This window comes from Hypanus sabinus, chromosome 2 (genome assembly GCF_030144855.1).
Source record: "Hypanus sabinus isolate sHypSab1 chromosome 2, sHypSab1.hap1, whole genome shotgun sequence".
Classification (NCBI taxonomy): domain Eukaryota; kingdom Metazoa; phylum Chordata; class Chondrichthyes; order Myliobatiformes; family Dasyatidae; genus Hypanus; species Hypanus sabinus.
The window spans coordinates 62,862,030-62,881,709 of NC_082707.1; the positions used below are offsets into that span (position 1 = coordinate 62,862,030).

Sequence of the window (19,680 nt, forward strand, 5' to 3'; positions counted from 1 at the left end):
TTTTAAACCAAGTAGAGATTCTTTCTAAAATCACAATAATTCTTAAAAGTAACCTGTTTTGTGTATGTGCATTGCTTGGAACAACGTAGAAGATAGAAAGTAGGATTTATGGACAGGGTATATGGAACACTAATAACTGATTCTAAGCAGAAGAGTTTTGCAACTGAAAAGAATACATTCCTCATACAAAGCTCCAAATAAAGTAAGAGATACATAACAATGAACTCAAGCTCACCTTTCTTGTAAGTGTCCAATACCCTCTGTAGCTCTTTCTGTTTATTCTGATCAGGAACTGCTGCCACCACATTTGCTTCAAAGTCCTTCACCCGAATTGTTAAGTGAACCTCCTGTTCAGTCAGGCCCTAATTTAAGCAAATATCTCATTGTTTAACTAATCTTTCAATGTGGTGGCATTTTGAAGTTTTCTAGGGGTGAAGGCCAATTCCTGCATAACTCTAAAAATACAATTTTTTTGAATTGACCCATATTGTATGTACATTGTTTGGAATGACTTTAGAGACTGCAGGGTTTATGGACAGGGACCACGGAGCAGTGGAGTTTTGCAATTGAAAGTTACTTTAAGATAATTACTATCGCAGATGCAAAATTAAAATATCAGCCAAGAGTCTGGTAACTAACTTAACAGCTTTCCTACTAAACAAACAGTTGGCATTTTAATTCACTAAAATTAACAGCAAGACATTACCCAGCTCTCAGGAAAAAGAAGCCATAGCTCCATGCTTATAAGATATCACAAAGCTTGGAATATGTGAATACAGATGGCAGACACCGAAAAATATTCAACCAATAAAAATATTAATTATACTATAAATGATCAATACTTAAAATTTGTATGTTAATTTTTTAAATACTTGCTAAAAAATTTGTGCTGGAAAACACCTTATTTGCTTTGTTATTAACTACATGCAAGCTAGTCCACCTTTGCTGTATGGGTGGAATAACAGCAGCAAGTACTCATCAAGAAGATCAGGATAAAGTATTTTTGAGAGTAGTCCTCAAACTTTTTCAATTATCAATCAGATTCTTTCCAGAAGAACCCTGCACAACTTTTCTAATTTAAAGATGCTGCACAAATGCAACCTATTGCTGAAATAATCTTGTTCAATAAACGTGACTGATTTCCAGTGTAAATTTGCTTAACTGAATTTAGTGACCAATTTCACCCAACTTTTTTTTAAAGAGACCAACATAAGTTTCATTGTTACATATTACTAATCCAATCTAAATGGTAACCTGAAACCAGATTCCATATCAAAAGTTACACTATACCTCATTTTAATACTACTATATTAAAATAGCTGATCTAATGGCCCTGTAAAATGGAACTATATTTAACAAATGTCACAAAATAATATATTAAAATTACAAACCTGTATGCTTGCTGTGTATTTTTCCAACGTGTTTTTCATCTCCCTGATACTCTGCCGCATCTTAACCACTTTTTCTTCCAAATTACTTTTCTGTTCTTGGTATTTTTGTGCCATTGCCAAATTCTTTTGCAATTTAGTCTCCATTTTTTCCATCTATTTTGGTTCAAAAATATCTTTACATTAGTTGCCTTAAGTACTCAAAATAACTGAAGTACTTAATTGGAAACTAGTTTAAAAACATAAAACCTCACCGAGACTGTGTTCCAAAAACAAATGACTGGTGTAAATTTGTAACACTGCAGGGCAATGGTACTATTAAAATGCCACAACAGTGACTGTAGTTTACTTCAGATGATTTCTACCAAATATGGTTGGTTAGTTTCTATTAAAATCTGGTAGACTGCTAAGTAGCTTTATATTATAGCTTGGTCAGTAAATAGCAAAACAAAGCAGCAGATTTGTGATTATTGATGTGATAAAAGAAAGATGAATCCACCTTGGCGGTATTGAAATTTAACCATATGACACCAAGTGTATAAAAAGGCATCAGGTGAACTCGGTGTTGGGTGTTATCTTCAATATTACTCCCAAAATAAATACAGCAAGGAATTCAAAGTAACTGAAAGATTGAATGATATTTCTGAGATTGTTCAAAGCAACATTTTGGTAGATGCAGAGACAATTCTAAAATATGGGCAAAACCCAGAAAAGGAAATTTGTTAAGGTAAAAATGGAAGAATAAATACAAAATGTATTGAAATTGATTGAAAAAACTTCCTGAAAAATCTACAACTCCCATTTAAAATGTTAGACCTGCAAATTAGTTGTCCAATGCTGTTTTTCATGAAATGTTCATTTTCGATTACTGGTAATTTTGCCTTTAAAAGCCAAAATTAATTTAACGCATATACTAAGATCTTAGACTTGCTCACAGCAAATAACTATCAAGGGATAAATTATATGTACCTTAGAATACTTAGATTTAAAAAAAATATTTCATCAACAATAATGTGTCAAGTTTTAAGAAAATTCAGAATAAATTTTCGGCAACTGTTAAGTAATGGCGCTTTAAACCTCTCATTAGTCAAGTGGTTTAAATCAGAGTGTATAAGCATGTTTGCTTTTGTATCACAGTTGCTTCTGTGATCCTCCTCCACACAGTGGCATATCTATGGAATTCTCTATCTTATAGCTGTGGCGGCAAGCTCATTAGTAGTAATTGGTGGAGATAAAACATTATTTTTGGAAGTCCAGTGGATTGAGAGCCATAATGCTATGATAAAGAAAATGTGTTATCTGCAGTCACATATGATCATAGTGGTACAAGGTTAAGGAGCCAGGTAGCCTACACTTGTTCATTTTTCCTTTGTGTTCTTGTACAATGGGAGAAGTTCTACATTACAATTAAATTGATAGTATGGAACAAAGAGACAATTTTAAATTAAACAAATAGGAAATAGCACTTCATTTGAGATAGGGTACACACTTCTATAAAGAACAAGGAACAAACTTGTACTGACATTACATTTTCCACAGTATCAGGATGACCTAGAATGCCAAAAGCCGAAGCAAATGTTTAGAGGTGTTCATTAAAGGCTAATAATGCCTAGGGCAGCAGCATGGGTACCATTTTTTCCTCTGAATAATACAAGGGCCCCTTGCATCCACAAAAGTAGGCAATACGGTCTTGGCAATTTGTTTTATGCATTCATTTGATAATATTTGATAATAAAGCAGCACTTCTATAACATACTAAATTCTTAACTTGTACTACTTGCTCAGGACCAAAAAAAAAAGACTTACCAGAGATAATAATCTGAGCCATTAAAATACATACATTAAAAAAATCAGCTTTGTCTGTAGCAAAGCATCACTTAGAAGATACAGTAAAGATGTGGTAGAAAGTGCTGAGGTTAAAAAGTTCTGCTTTAGTCTCATCTGACAAGACCAAGTAGTATGTGTGGTAAATCTAATACTGCACATCAGCCAGTACTTACTGTTAACACCATCCCTACTGAAATGTATGATGGAGATAGCATCACGCTACGGGGATGCTTTTTAGCAACAGGGACTGGAAATCTGGTCAGGATTGATGGGAAGATGAATGCTGCTAAATAGAGATCCTGGATAAAAACCTGCTACCCTCTGCCAGAAAACTGAACCAGGGGAGGAAGGTAGTCTTTCAGCAGGACAATGACCTTAGGTGGCCCAGAGACCTGACCTTAACCCAATCGAACATCTCATCTCTGGCAAGACCTTAAGACTGCTGTCCACTGTCACTCCCCAACTAACCTGGCAGTTTGAACAATTTTGAAAGGATAGACAAATCTTGCATCACATCATGCAAAGCTAATAGAGACTTATTCAAAAAGCCAGCTAGATACAATAGCTTCAAGAGGTGGTTCAACTAAGCATTAAGCACTTTTGAACTGCTGACAATTCAGTTTTTAATTTTTTTAAAAAAATCCTTATGCTTCACAATTGTAATGCCCTGGTTAAGATGTTTACTGCCAATGATATGGGTATTTCATTTACCAGTTTTCTGTAGAAGCAGTGTGCTCGCCTGACAGTATTTGAGTTTCAGTTTAATTACGAGCCTTTTTTAAAATTCCTTCTTTTAATAACTGTTTGATTAAGCTGAAATTAGTAAATACACCTTCTTTATAATTGCACGCGGTGTATGATCTGTTGTTTCTTGCCAATGGATAATTTCACATGGCCAGTATTTGCTCAGATTCGGGTTTGGGTGGTTGAAACACTCCAACTTTCCAGTTTGGTAGGACCCAAGTCTTACCTACCCTAGACATACAGAGCTTGAGAAAGGTGGTTTTCTCACCACTAAGTCCAATGGTATTAATGAGTGGCTAATGAGCTGAGTTTCTATAGAAACTCAATAAAAGGGAATTTCACAATTTTTTCTGCTTTTGGGCAGTACTGTGGGGGAAAAATGGCATGTGATTCACAAATAAAAATCCTCAGTTAAATTGATTGAAATCCATGGTTATAATACTAATTTATATGAACAAAAGTTTGGAGGCCAAGTACTTCTTCCAAGGCACTGTATGTGGACAAATATGAAAAATACTCGATACATGCAATCTTAAAATTATAATTATCTTAACATTTTGGTTAAGTAAAACAAAATGAAAGAATGGTTTTAACTGTAAGAGAATACTTAAAGTAATACTTAAGTTTTTGTGAATAGGATTTTGAAATTTTATCCTAAGCTAAAATGACTGAACAGAAATGCTATCATATCTGAAATTCCAAGATGAATTTATAAGTTCAATGCCCACGTTCTTAACATGAAACAACTTAAAAATTGGACACAGACTTACCTCCTCTGGAGTTGTTTCAACCACTAATGAAGATCCCATTCTCCCCTTCATTATTTTCCCCCCTCCACCTGTCATTGTACCTGAAACCGAACAGATCATTCATATGCTTTTTAAAAAAATCAATACAAGTTTGGTTAATACCCAACAGGCATGCACTAGTAGTTACTTGTGTAATAAAATGGTTAGGCTCTCCATGGAAGCAAAGGAAAACAAGATCATTAGACATAGCAGATTTAGTCCATTCATGCCCTTTGAATCTGCTTTGCCATTCAACTATAACTGATTTATTTTCCCTGTCAATCCTATTCCATAATCTTTGACACCCTTACTAATCAAGACCGTATCAACCTCTGCTTTAACCTTCACAGCCACCTGTGACAATGAATTCCACAAATTTACCACGCTTTGGCTAATCTCTATTCTAAAGGGATATCTGCTGTTCTGAGACTGTGCCTTTTAGTCCTAATCCCTTTCACTTATTACATCTCTCCACATGCATACTATGTATGCCTTTCAATGTTCAATAGGTTCAATGAGATCCCCTCCTTATTCTTCAAAACTCAATTGTGTTCAGGCCTGGAGCTATGACTATTCCTCATATGTTAACAAGGGTCATTCTTGTAAACATACTCTGAACCTTTTCCAATGCAACACATTCTTTCTGAGATAAGGGCCCCAAACTGTCAGCAATACTCCAAATGTGATCTAACCAATGCCTTATAAATCTTCAGCATTATATCCTTGCCTTTACATTCTTGTTCTCTCAAAATTAGTGCCAACATCACATTTGTCTTCCTTACTACCGACTCAACCTGCAAGTTAATGTTTAGGAAATCCTGCACTGGGACTCCCAAATCCTTTTGCATCTCCAGTTTCTGAATTCGAACCCCGTTTTGAGAATAGTTTACACTTTCACTTTTTCAACCAAAGAGCATGACTATACTCCCGGAGGAGGAAACCAAAGGTCCACGAGCCAGACATCATTGGGAAATCAAAGATGGAGACTGTTAGCAACTTGAAATTCCTCAGTGTCATCATTTCAGAGAACCTGTCCTGGGCCCAGCATGCAAGTGCAATTACGAAGAAAGCATGGTAATGCCTCTACTTCCTCAGACATTTGCAAAGATTTGGCACACCATCTAAAACCCTGACAAACTTCCATAACTGTATGATGGAGAGTATATTGTCTGGCTGCATCATAGCTAGGTATGGAAACACCAATGTCATTGAATGAAAATGTAATTGATAACAGCCTAGTCCATCATGGGTAAAGACCTCCCCACCATTGAGCACATCTATATGGAGCTTTGTCACAGGTAAGCAGCATCCTTCATCAAGGACCCCCACGACCCAGGTCATGCTCTCATCAGGAAGAATGTACAGAAGCATCAGGATTCACAAAACCGGGTTCAAAGATTGAAAGTATATATTATCCAAGTATGTTTGCACTATACAACTCTGAGATTCATCTCCCAGACAGCCACAAAACAAAGAAAAATCAAGGAATCCGTTCAAAGAAAAACCCACAACCCCACATCCAAAAATGAAAATTGCACAAATGGCAATTTAAAAAAAGGAAGCAGAAAACACAATATAAAACCTGCAGATGCTGGAAATCAAAGTAATACACAGAAAATGCTGGAGGAACTCAGCAGGCCAGGCTGCAACCATGGAAAAGAGGAAACAATTGACGTTTCGGGCCGTGACTCTTCATCAGGATGAGAGAAAAAGAGATTAGAAGCCAGAGTAAGAAGGTGTCGGGGGAGGAGAGGAAGTACAAGGTAGTAGATGATAGGTGAAACCAAGAGAGGGGAAGGGGTGAAGTAAAGAGCCAGGGAGTCAATCGGTGAAAGAGATAAAGGGCTAGAGAATAGGGAAAAATGGTGAAGGATGTGGAGTGGGGAGGGGGTAGTGAGGATCAATTACCCACTCTGACATGCCTTTCTAGAGCCTCCTCTACTGCCATGATGAGGTCACACTCAAGCAGGAGGAGCAACACCTTGAATTTCTGTCAGGGTATGAACATCATTTTCTCGAACTTTCGGTCACTGACCTCCCCTCCTCCCTCATGTATTTACCTGACTATCACTTCCTTCTGGTGCTCCTCCCCTCCTTTTCTTCTGTGGCCTTTTGTCCTCTATTATTAGATTCCCTCCTTCGCCAGCCCTTCCACCAATCAACTTTCCAGCTCTTGACCTCCCCCCCCCCCCCCCGGTTTCACCTATCACCTACTACCTTGTACTTCTTTCTCCCCTCCCCCACTGTCTAACTCAGGGGTCGGCAACCCGCGGCTCCGGAGCTGCATGCGACTCTTTCACCTCTGTGCTGTGGCTCCCCGTGGTTTGTTAGTTTTTGAAATGTAATTCGAAATTTGAAGATTATGGTGATCTTGTACAATCTAAATAAAACGTTGTGGAGACCCCATTTCCTGGCACATCCGAACCGGCTCACAATTAGCCACCGTTCCGGCTAAGGGAGATAGCCTACGGGGGTTTGTGAGTACGTGTCTTTTGGAGCATCCGCGCCCACGGGGACGGGTTGAGGGAGGCTTTAAAGCAAGGCTGTTTAGTTCGAATAAAGTTATCTTTGACTGCAGTGTTGTTATTTTAGCGCTGCGTGTAGCACACCGCTACAACGTGTTTTTTTATCGCTATTAATATACATCACCACTGCCAATGCCTGACACCCGCCAGTGCGCGCTTTCTTTTAATTCTTCCATCCAAGGTAGGCTAACTATGGAGTAACCTTCAACCCAATGTCTTTTTTTCGGAGTTCAAAATGTTTTTGTTGCATGCAGAAATGTAATTTCGTTTTCTCTGCAGGAGTTCATCAATTTCATAAATGCAACACATTATAGTTTGTTTATACATAGCATAAAGGCAAAAAAAAACCGTTGTATGCAGTGTTATTTCATTTTAAATGTCAAACAGGTTTTGTGGCTCCCAGCGTTTTCTTTTCTGTGGGAAATGGGTCCATATTGGCTCTTTCAGTGGTAAACGTTGCCGACCCCTGGTCTAACTTATAATCCCTTTTTTCTGGTCCTGAAGAAGGGTCTTAGCCCGAAATGTCGATTGTTCACTTTTCCATAGAAGCTGACTGGCCTGCTGAGTTCACCAGCATTTTGAGTTTATTACAGGCATATTTCAGTTCAGCTCCTAACAATTCAGTTCCACAGAGTGTTTGATATCTGTAGGTCACCCTGATTCAAAATGCAAAATAGCAAAAAAAAAGAGCAACCTGAAACTAGAAACATGTGAATCGTTATTACCCTACAACCAGAGGGAATAACTTCATTCATGGCTGTCAATGAACTGTTCCCGCAATCTATGGACTCCCATTCAAAGACTCTTCATCTCATATTTTTAACATTATTTGTTTACTTATTTGCAATGACAGTTTGTTGTCTTTTTACATACTGGTTGCCTGTTCTGCTGAATCTTTCATTGATTCTATTATGGTTATTGGATTTATTGAGTATGCCTGCAAGAAAATTAATCTCAGGACTGTATGCTGATACATACTGTATGTACTTTGATAATAAATTTACTTTGACTTTTATACACTGTATTCCATCATTTTTGCCTATGCTCCTAATCTGTCCAAGCCCTTTTGCAGACTCACCACTTGCTCAGCAATATCTACCTGTCCACTTGCATCATCATCATCATCCACAAACTCAACCGCAAAACCATCGAATGGGTAATCCAGATGATTAACATGTAACATGAAAAGCAGCGGACCCAACATCAACACTTCTGGAACACCATTAGATATAGAGACAAAGGACTCCATTATTCCCACTCCTTGCCTTCTGCCAGTAGGCCAAACTGTCCATGCTAGTATCTTCCCTGTAATACCATGAGCTCTTATCTTGTTTAGCAGCCACACAAGAGATCTCATTGAAGGCCAAGTAAACAACACCCACCGACCCGCTTTTGTCTCTTCCTGTTACTTCTTCAAAGAGCTTCAGATTTGTCAGACAAGATTTCCCCTTAAGGAAACTACTCTGACTTTGGCCTACTTTATTGTGTGTGCCCCCAAGCAGCTTGAAACCTCATTCTCAATAATATATTCCAACATCCTGCCAACTACTGAAGTCAGGCTAACTAGCCTATAATTTCCTGTCTTTTGCCTCCCTCCTTTGATAAAGGCTGGAGTGATATTTGCAATTTTCTGGCCCATTTCGGAAGCCAGTGATTCTTGAAGGATCACTACTAATGCCTCCAGCTACCTCTTTAAAAATCTGGGGTGTAGTCCATCTGGTCCAGGTGATTCATCTACTTATGTTTCAGCTTCCCAAGCGCCTTCTGCTTGGTAATAGCAACCACACCCACTTTTGCACTGGCACTCTTGAATCTCTGCAACACTGCTGTTGGAAGCAAATGGAAGCAAAAATGGAAGCAAAACAGTTGTTCAGTTCTCCTGCCACACCTTTGTTCCCCGTTACTACGGCCACACATCATTTTTCAGCAGTCCAATGTCACCTCTATTTTATCGTGTATAATCTGAAAAAAATTTGCTACCTTCTTACATTATTGGCCATATTGCATTCCTTCCACTCTTTATTGCTTATAAGTTGCCTTCCATTAGTTTTTAAAAGCTTCCCAAACCTCTAATTTCCAACTATTTTCTGCTATATTGCATGCCCTCTCTGACTTCCCTTTCAGTCTATGGTTGCTTCATCTCCCTTTAGAACACTTCTTTCTTTTTAGGATGAAGCTATCTTACATCTTCCAAACGATTCCCAGAAACTCCAACCATTCCTGCTCTACCATTAGCTGTGCTGCCCCTTTCCAATCAACTTCTGACAGTTCCTCTCATACACCTACAGTATATTTACCTTTACTCAATACATCCAAGTTTACCTTCTTCCTCTCAAACTTCAGGGTGAATTCTAATATATTATGATCACTGCCCCCTAAGAGGTCACCTTAAGCTCTCTATTCAAAACAGGACTATAAGGAACAGATAGCCAGCAGCAGAAACTCCTTTTCAACTGGTAAAATCCTTTGTGTTCTTTGATGTTCATGGAAGGTCAGGAAAACTTAGTTGATGTGCACACAAGGTATTTAGTGGATGAATTAATGTAGTTGTTAGTTTAGTCAATAACTCTGTCTCTCACTGATCATTAATACAAGATGCTATTATTGAAATGTCAGCTGGTGGTACAGTGACATCAGCACCAGACTCCGGAGTGAAGGTTCCCAAGTTCAGATCCAGTCGAGCTGCTTCTGGACACACTTTCCATCCATGTCGGTTTGAGTGTTGAGCTCACAACTCAGCCTCGTAAAAAAAAACAACACTGCGCTGTGAGAAGGACGTGGGGGACCACTCACAGATCTTTCCTCCAGACAACCACTTGAAACAAAAATGGTCATCTAGGCTCCGGCAGAGTATGGCACACAAAAAAAAATTCTTGTAACAGTACCCCATATTCTGGCTGGTGTTCAAAGGCTGTATACAACCCACATCAGGGTCTTTTTACCTTGCAGTTTCTTAACTTCGTCAATTCTTTCCAAGGGCTAAATCAAAGCAAGAGGCAGAGAGTGAAGTAAAGGCATCTTGGAGAGAAGCCTTTTTTTTAAAAAAAAACTGATCGGGGCAAAGAGGCTAAACTGTGCAGGCATGTGACGCAGCGCACCAAAGGTTTAAAAAAAAGACTGCCATATACAGCAGCCATCGTTGGAGTGGAATGAATCAGAGTGGGACTGTTTCAGCTCAACAGGCTTCAGCGTGAACAGGGAGAGGTGAGCGTAGGTTCCGGTAAGTTTTGTTTTGTTTGTTTAGAGTAGAGAGAATACCAGGCAGGATGTTGGAATGCTCCTCTTGAAGGATGTGGGAAGTCAGGGGGACCTCGGGTCTCCCTGACGACACCTGCAAGAAGTGCATCCAGCTGAGCTCCTAACAAACCGCGTTAGGGAACTGGAGCAGGAGCTGGATGGCCTCTGGATCATTCAGAATGAGAAGTTTAAAGATAGTAGCTACAGGGAGGCAGTTGTGCCAAAGGAGCAGCGCACAGGTAATTGGATTACTGTCAGGCAAGGGAAAGGGAAAAGGCAGGCAGAGCAGGGCTCCTCTGTGGCCATTCCCCTCAACAACAAGTACACCGATTTGGATACTGTTGGGGGGGAATGACTTAGATGGGACAAGCTGCAGAAGCCGGATCTCTGGCAGAGTCTGGTTCTGCAGTGCAGAAGGGAGGGGGAGAAGAAGAGGAGAGCGGTAGTGATAGGGGACTTGATAGTTAGAGGTACAGACAGGAGGTTCTGTGGTTGCGACAGAGACTCCCAGATGGTTTGTTGCCTCCCAGGTGCCAGGTTCAGGGTCAGGGATGTCTCTGATCACGTGTACAGCATTCTGAAATGGGAGGGTGAACAGCCAGATGTCATGGTACACAATCGGTACCAATGACGTAGGAAGGGTGAGGAGGTCCTGAAGAATGAGTATAGAAAGCTTGGTAGGAAGTTAAAAAGCAAGACCTCGAGGGTGGTAATCTCAGGATTGCTACCTGTGCCACGTGCCAGTGAGGGTAAGAATAGGATGCCCTGGAGGAAGAACACGTGGCTGAGGAACTGGTGTAAGGGGCAGGTGGGACCTGTACAAGAGAGATGGGTTACACCTGAACTACAGGGGGTCCAATATCCTTGCAGGGAGGTTTTATAGTGCTATGGGGGGGGGGGAGGGTTAAACTAGATCTGCAGGGGGATGGGAACCAGAGGAACTGAGTAGATAGCGCAGCAGGGGTGAAAATAAATTACGTTAAAATTTCATGCAAAGTCAGAAATAGAAGGGTTGTGTGTGGTAGTAATAATCTGAGGTGTGTCTATTTCAATGCAAGGAGTATTGTGGGGAAGGCTGACGAGCTGAGGGAATGGATTGATACGTGCAATTATGACATTGTAGCCATTAGTGAAACTTGGCTACAGGAGGAGCAGGACTGGCAGCTTAATGTTCCAGGGTTCCGATGTTTCAGACGTGATAGAGGCAAAGGAATGAAGGTGGCATTGCTAGTCAGGGAAAATGTTACAGCAGTGCTCAGGCAGGACAGATTAGAGGGCTTGTCTACCGAGGCCATATTGGTGGAGATGAGAAACAGGAAAGGTATGAGCACATTAATGGGGTTGTATTATAGACCACCCAATAGTCAGTGAGAATTGGAGGAGCAAATCTGCAGAAAGATAGCAGATAACTGCAGGAAACAAAGTTGTGATTTCAATTTTCTGCATATTGATTGAGACTCCCATACTGTTAAGGTCTAGACGGGTTAGTTTGTAAAATGTATCCAGGAAAGTTTTCTAAATGAATATACAGAGGTACCAACGAGAGAGGATGCAATATTAGATCTTCTATTATGAAATGAGTTAGGACAGGTGATGTAAGTGTGTATAGGGGAACACTTTGGTTCCAGTGATCATAACATCATTAGTTTCAACTTTATCATCAATAAAGATAGATCTGGTCTTCGGGTTGAGGTTCTAAACTGGAAAAAGGCCAAATTTGTAGAAATGAGAAAAGATCTAAGAAGTGTGGATTGGAACAGGTTGTTCTCTGATAAGGATGTGATTGGTAAGTGGGAGACCTTCAAAGGAGGAATTTGAGAGTGCAGAGTTTGTATGTTCCTGTCAGGATTAAAGACAAAGTGAATAACAATAAGGAACCTTGGTTCTCAAGGGATATTGGAACTCTGATAAAGAAGAGAGAGATGTATGACATGTATAGGAAACGGAGCAAATAAGGTACTTGAGGAGTATAAAAAGTGCAAAAAAAAATTAAGAAATCAGGACAGCTAAAAGAAGACATGAGGTAGTTTTGGTAGTCAAGGTGAAGGATAATCCAAAGAGCTTCAACAGGTATATTAAGAGCAAAAGGATAGTAAGGGATAAAATTGGTCCTCTTGAAGATCAGAGTGGTTGGCTATGTATGGAATCAAAAGAAATGGGGGAGATCTTAAATGGGTATTTTGCGTCTGTATTTACTAAGGAAACTGGCATGGAGTCAATGGAAATGAGGCAAACAAGGAGTGATGTCATGGAACCTATACAGGTTGAAGAGGAGGTGCTTGCTATCTTGAGGCAAATCAAGAGTAGATAAATCCCCAGGACCTGACAGGGTATTCCCTTGGACCTTGAAGGAGACTAGTGTTGAAATTGCAGGGACCCTGGCAAATATATTTAAAATGTTGGTATCTACGGGTGAGGTGCCAGAGGATTGGAGGATAGCTCATGTTGTTCCGTTGTTTAACAAAGGCTCAAAAAGTAATCCAGGAAATTATAGGCCAGTAAGTTTGACATCTATAATAGGTAAATTACTGGAAGGAGTACTAAGAGATAGGATCTACAAGTATTTGGATGGACAGGGACTTAATAGGGAGAGTCAACACAGCTTTGTGCGTGGTAGGTCATGTTTAACAAATCTATTAAAAGTTTTTCATGGAGGTTACCAGGAAAGTGGCTGGAAGGAAGGCAGTGGATGTTGTCTACATGGACTTCAGTAAGGCCTTTGACAAGGTCCCGCATGGGAGGTTGGTCAGGAAGATTCAGTCGCTAGGTCTACATGGTGAGGTAGTAAATTGGATTAGACATTGGCTCAATGAGAGAAGTCAGAGAGTGGTAGTGGAGGATTGCTTCTCTGAATGGAGGACTGTGACTAGTGGTGTGCCACAGGGATCAGTGCTGAGTCCATTGTTATTTGTCATCTGTATCAGTGATCTGGATGATAATGTGGCAAATTGGATCAGCAAATTTGCTGATAATACAAAGATTGGAGGAGTAGTGAGGAAGGTTTTCAAAGCTTGCAGAGGGATCTGGACCAGATGGAAAAATGGGCTTAAAAAAATGGCAGATGGAGTTTAATACAGACAAGTGTGAGGTATTGCACTTTGGAAGGACAAACAAGGTAGAACATACAAGGTAAATGGTAGGACACTGAGGAGTGCAGTAGAACAAAGGGAACTAGGAATACAGGTACAAAATTCCCTAAAAGTGGCATCACAGGTAGATAGGGTAGTAAAGAGAGCTTTTGGTACATTGGCCTTTATAAATCAAAGTACTGAGTACAAAGAGTTGGAATGTTATGGTTAGGTTGTATAAGGCATTGGTGAGGCCAAATTTAGAATATTATGTACAGTTTTGGTCACCAAATTACAGGAAGGATATTATTACGGTTGAAAGAGAGCAGAGAAGGTTTACAAGGATGTTGCCGAGCCTTGAGAAACTGAGTTACAGAGAGGTTGAATAGGACTTTACTCCCTGGAGTGTAGAAGAATAAGGGGAGATTTGATAGAGGTATATAAAATTATGATGGGTATAGATAAGAGTGAATGCAAGCAGACTTTTTTCCACTGAGGCTAGGGGAGAAAAAAACCAGAGGACATGGTTTAAGGGTGAAGGGGGCAAAGTTTAAAGGGAACATTGGGGGGGGGGGCTTCTTCACACAGAGAGTGGTGAGAGTGTGGGATCAGCTACCAGATGAAGTTGTAAATGTGGGCTCACTTTTAACATTTAAGAAAAACTTGGATAGGTACATGGATGAGAGGTATATGGAGGGATGTGGGCCGTGTGCAGGTCAGTGGGACTAGGCAGAAATATGCTTTGGCACAGCCAAGAAGGGCCAAAAGGCCTGTTTCTGTGCTGTAATGTTCTATGGCTTGATTTAATCTTTTTAGCAAGTCACCCCACCCCCTCTACCCACCTCCCTGTCCTTTCAAAATGATGTTACCCATGGATGTTAAGCCGTGATTCCCCCCCCCCAAGCATCTCAAAATCATACCTGCCAATTCCTAACTGCACAAGATCATCTACCTTATGTTATATACTGCTTGCGTTCAAATATAACACCTTTGGTTCTGTATTCACCCTTTTCTTTTTAATTATGTCTCCATGTTGCCTGAAGGCAATTCTTAACCCTTTCTAATCTACTTGCCTTATTCTTTATTCTGGACTTTTGTAACCTCTCCTGAACCCTCCTTTAATTTTACTTTATAAACACTTTTCCAAGCTACTGTACCTCACCCCCACAAGGCCCTTTAATTTAAAGCCCTATGAGATTCACCAGGACCCTAGTCCCAACATAGTTCACATGGAATAAATCAGAAGGCACATATTTATGTACTTGAAACAAAAGTCCACTACATCAAATTTAATGTAAATATTGAGTGAGTTTAAAAAACATTCTGAATGTAAAAGCACTGCCTTCAATACCTCTTTTCATGAGAGGACACTTTTATATGAAAAAATTCAGAGTTGAAAGTATAGTCCAATTTTCATAACTTTGCAATAAGAAACATACTTAATGTACAATTAAGCTAGTTTAAAAAACAAATTATGATGAAACATTTAACTAGCCACTTAGAGAAGTGGCAACCCAACAAAATTCTTCCTTTTTTTAAATAATGTACCCCCAAATGATCTTTCTCACTGTGATCTAAAATTGTACTTTGCAATCTCAATATTCTTCTGAAATTGGCAGTTTGCATTTTAGCTGTTGGTGTTTCTTTTAGTTCATGCCCTCTCATCTATTTTGAAATACAGATAGTCAATTATCTCACAAGCATTGATCCACTCCCTTGTCATTTCAATCCAAAAACCTCAAATTAAAGAAAAATAAACTAAACAAACATAGTTGTTGAATGTTGATTAGGATGACATGAATCTCTAACAGCACCCACTGCTCAATATTGAGCACTCATTCAATGACCTTTCTAAGAGTTTAGATTTTATATCAAACAATTCCAAATAAGAAACCAGTGATAACACCTGGCTCAGCACATCACAAAATGGTATAGTTATGCAGAAACCTACTGTATTATCTGGATGCTTCCAAAAGGGAAGCCACCAGGTTGTAATGCCTCAAGTGATTACTGCATGTCAGACTTTATAGTAAAGATCCCCAGGAATACAGGGCTTCCCCATACTCCCAGGTGCTCACTGTTACAAGAAAAATAAAAATCATCTTCTATCTGATGATCATCAGGTTATTCGTTCACATTTCATGTAAAACAGTGCTAACAAGACAGTTGGTGGAGATTCAGAATGCAAATAGTACAATGGGATTTATAGAGTCAAAAACATGGCAGAGAGCAAAATATAGTCTGCATGATTATAATTTCTTTGACAGGTATTTGAAAGAATCAGTAGCAGGATTTCAAAATACCTGCGTTGGTAAGAAAATTACACAAAGCAGAAATTAACTGATTGTTGGAAGATGGGTGAATAATTCATCTTTGTTGTGACAAATAGGATCAGGCAAGAATGCCTCCATGTCACAAGCATCATGACCATATAAAACAGGGTTAAATCCCCAGCTATGAGTTATTTTATTGACTTATCAGGTAAACATACTGACCCGAGTAAAGAGAGGGATAGTTCTCTTTCAACAGTTTAAGTTTGAAGATTAAATAATCAGGAAATTTCTCAGCTATTCAATAAGAACATAGTTTATCCAATAACTATAGTAGACTAGTTTAACTTTAAAGGTTATGAAATTGTAAATGTAAATAAATTGAAACCTTGCAGCAAATTATTAATGCCCACTAGGGATATTAATAAAATCAGGCAAAATTGTCAAATTTGTAGATAATCCAGAAACTTTCCGCATTAGGAGCAGATATCCATTCACATGAAAACATAATGTAAAGTGAAAGCCATATTTGTACAGAAGAGAAAAGGTCCCTTTGGCCCATCAAATCACTGATGGGCAGGAGAGGCACTGATCATGTGGATAGCTTTTTCCCAGGGTTAAAATAGCTAGCATGAGAGCAGTTTCAAGGTACTTGGAAGTAGGTACAGAGGAGATGTCAGGAGTAAGTTGTTTTGCTTTGTTTTTTTCTTTTTAAAATGCAGAGTGTGGTGAGCACGTGGATTGGGCTGCTGGTGACGGTGGTGGAGGCGGATATGATAGTGTCTTTTAAGAGACTCCTGGATAGGTACATGGAGCATAGAAAAATAGAGGGCAATGTAATTTCTGAAGTACATGTTTGGCACAGCATTGTGGACTGAAGGGCCTCTATTGTGCTGTAGGTTTTCTATCTTTTTATATTCATGTCAATTCTTTTGTTCATTTACACTAATGCAAGTTGCCACTCTATGTTTGCATACTTCTATGCTTTGCTTAGTAAGTGCCTAAATTCTGCAGTGTTCTCAGCCAGCACACTCCAGATACCAACTATCTCCATGCTAAAAACTTTCCCCTCAAATCCTCTTTAAAACTCCATTTCATGGGAGTTTAAAAATATATCTACCCAGACTTTCCAAATAATGCCTGGGTAACTCTGCAAGTGTTGGAATTACCTCAAAGTGACATTTCCTGCTCTGCTCATGTCGTCCAATTGAGCAATGTAATTTTTTCTACAGCCCTTTAGCTGAGAAGCCCAACTGCTAAAGATGTAATGATTAAAATCTAGTGCAAGCACGGAAGTTCTCATTTGAATAAAGTGGGAGACCATGGTAGGTAGCTAGGAGAAAGGTTAACAGGTTTCTTTGATTATTTAAGTAAATGTCAATGTTTTAAATTTATATTTAGAACATGCATTTTTGGTACTCCTGAAGTAAAAACATTTAAAAATTTGAACAAGACGGGCAAATAAAATAAATGTCAAAAACCAGTGAAATATAAAATGGACTCAACTACCTCCAAGTTTTGCCTTCACTCTCTTCCCAGATTTATAGATTGAAAAAGCCTTCAGAATTGCCTGTGCCTGTGCCAATTCTGAGTGCAATGGAAGGCCTGCCACATGAAAGCTCAAGAACCAAGTTGCCAGTAGAGGATTGTGGCAGTGATTTTGGGAGAAAATGAAGATTTGACTCATCAACTGGGAAAAAGTTTCATATTACAAGTAAAAAAAAATCCCACTTTATTTAGGCTTTGAATCATCATGATAATAATTAAAGGAACTTCATTTGAAATAACTATTGGTTTGAATTATGGGACTGGGTCAAAGGACAATACAATTAAGCAGAGAGCCAAATATATACACATAGCACACCTATAGAAATAATGATGCTAAATAACAAAAAAAGATAACTTACTAATATTCTGACATACCTGACTGCTCAATTATCTGCCCTTGCATTGTTACCACTCTCCAGCGCTTGTCCTTCTGGAATGCAACCCGTGATGCTTGCTCTAAATCCTTAGCCACAAGTGTGTCTCGAAGTGCAAAGTAAAATGCTGGTCGCACCGCCTCATTGCTTATTTTAACCAAATCAAAGAGACGGGGTATGTTTTCAGGAGTTTGGATTTTACCGCTACTTTTCTCCCAAACTTTCATCTGGAGAAGAAAGAGTTTCCAGAATAGTCACAAATAGTTTAAATCTAACACATTTAAATTCTAGTGTTTAGTACCTTATCCAAAGCAATAAAAGTTGCTACTCCAATATTTTGATTCTTCAGGAACTTGACACACTCTTGAGCATTCTCAATTGTGTCCACAACAATGTTATCTAAGGCACCACAACAGGAAGAAATAGCAACATCGTATTTTTCATCAATGGCACCCAGGTCACCCTAAAATAAATTTTAAAAATAGGAAGATAACAATTAAACTAAAATGCAAGCCAACCACAAAAAAGGAATTCTGGGTTACTGTACAAATGGTTTACATTTCATATTCCCCTTACCAGTCTCCCATGGATTCCAAGAATTTTACCAGTGTTCTTCTGCTGCATTAGAGCCTCCAAAACTCTGCCCCGACTGCGATTTACTGTTAAAGAGCTCTTTGCTTCTTCAACCTTTTGCCGCAGCTCATAAACACTATTCCGGATCTGAGCATCAGACTGAATTATTTTATCGAGCTCCTTTTCATCCTAGTAAGGATATAATGTAATATCAAGCATTCAGCCTTGGAGATACCAGTAACAGTGAAAATGAAACAATTTCACTACTTCAACAAGTTAGAAACTTGAAAGTATCGACAAACAATGAAGATTTGGAGGATACAATCGTTGAAAGCATTGTGTGAAGGCAATCCATTATCTGCATAGGTGTTTCTGCCAATTTTATTCATTTATTGTGGCGACCCACTTCCCAGCGCACTCGAACCGGCTCACAAGGCGGCGCGTGCCGGCACTGAGGCAGATCCCAAAGAGGGCGCCAAGTCTGCTTCACCAGCGAGGGGAAAAGCCCGCACGCGGGACAGGACTGTGAATACGCATTCCCGTCCAGGGAGGGCGGGTTCAGGAAGGCTTTAAAGCGAGGCCGCGAAGTTTGAATAAATCTCTTTTGTAACTGCAGCTCACCGACTCCGCGTTGTTATTGCAGTGCTGCGTGTAGTACACCACTACATTATAGTCAAAAGAACACAGGCATGTACACTAGATGAAATTTCTTCATTCTTAACTATTAGGAACTAATACAATGTTATTGTACTGTAGTAGATTGGCAGTGTTCTAATATGTTCTGTATTTCATTTAAGTATATAGTTTATCCTTTTTTATACCTATATAACTATCCCTATGAAACTGGCTAACTCGGGTAGACATTTAATTGGGCCAAAATATACCAGTCCCAATGTGTTCCAAATAACCACAATTTATTACATTACACTTGTCATAATTGATTTCCCAATATATTAATTAATAGTTTAAAGTAAGACTGGCAATGCATGTCTCTACAGGTGTGTGTTATAAAGAACCAAACCACAATTTACAACTTGTTTCCTAATAAACTTAGTCCACCTAAAAGAAAAGCTCTGAGACCAAAACATCGGTTATAAGGTTGTCAATTCCATATGGAAGACAGCTTTAGCTCCCTGACCAAATGGAAATTCTGGACTCATACAAGCATTATAAAGAAGAAATTATGCACAACTGATTCCTGCTATTATTAATCAGGCCTTAAAAAAAATACTACCAGCCACTTTAAATTCAGCTGAAAGTCACAACATGTTAAAATAGTAACCACTACTCCAATAATTGATCAATAAGACATTAGGTTAAGCATTTTCTGGACTTTCC

The 19,680-nt window shown here is 39.2% G+C and overlaps 1 protein-coding gene across 1 annotated transcript in view; it reads right to left on the reverse strand.

The window, feature by feature from the left end:
- smc4 (structural maintenance of chromosomes 4) overlaps window positions 1-19,680 on the reverse strand; it is a 74,214-nt gene that overhangs the window by 20,813 nt on the left and 33,721 nt on the right. The window contains exons 12-17 of the mRNA XM_059947156.1: window positions 18,346-18,531; window positions 18,071-18,232; window positions 17,771-17,996; window positions 4,730-4,809; window positions 1,392-1,544; window positions 236-362 (exon numbers count right to left, since the gene is read on the reverse strand). Of these exons, the coding sequence (XP_059803139.1) occupies window positions 236-362; window positions 1,392-1,544; window positions 4,730-4,809; window positions 17,771-17,996; window positions 18,071-18,232; window positions 18,346-18,531 (934 nt within the window). The remainder of the gene's footprint in view (window positions 1-235; window positions 363-1,391; window positions 1,545-4,729; window positions 4,810-17,770; window positions 17,997-18,070; window positions 18,233-18,345; window positions 18,532-19,680) is intronic.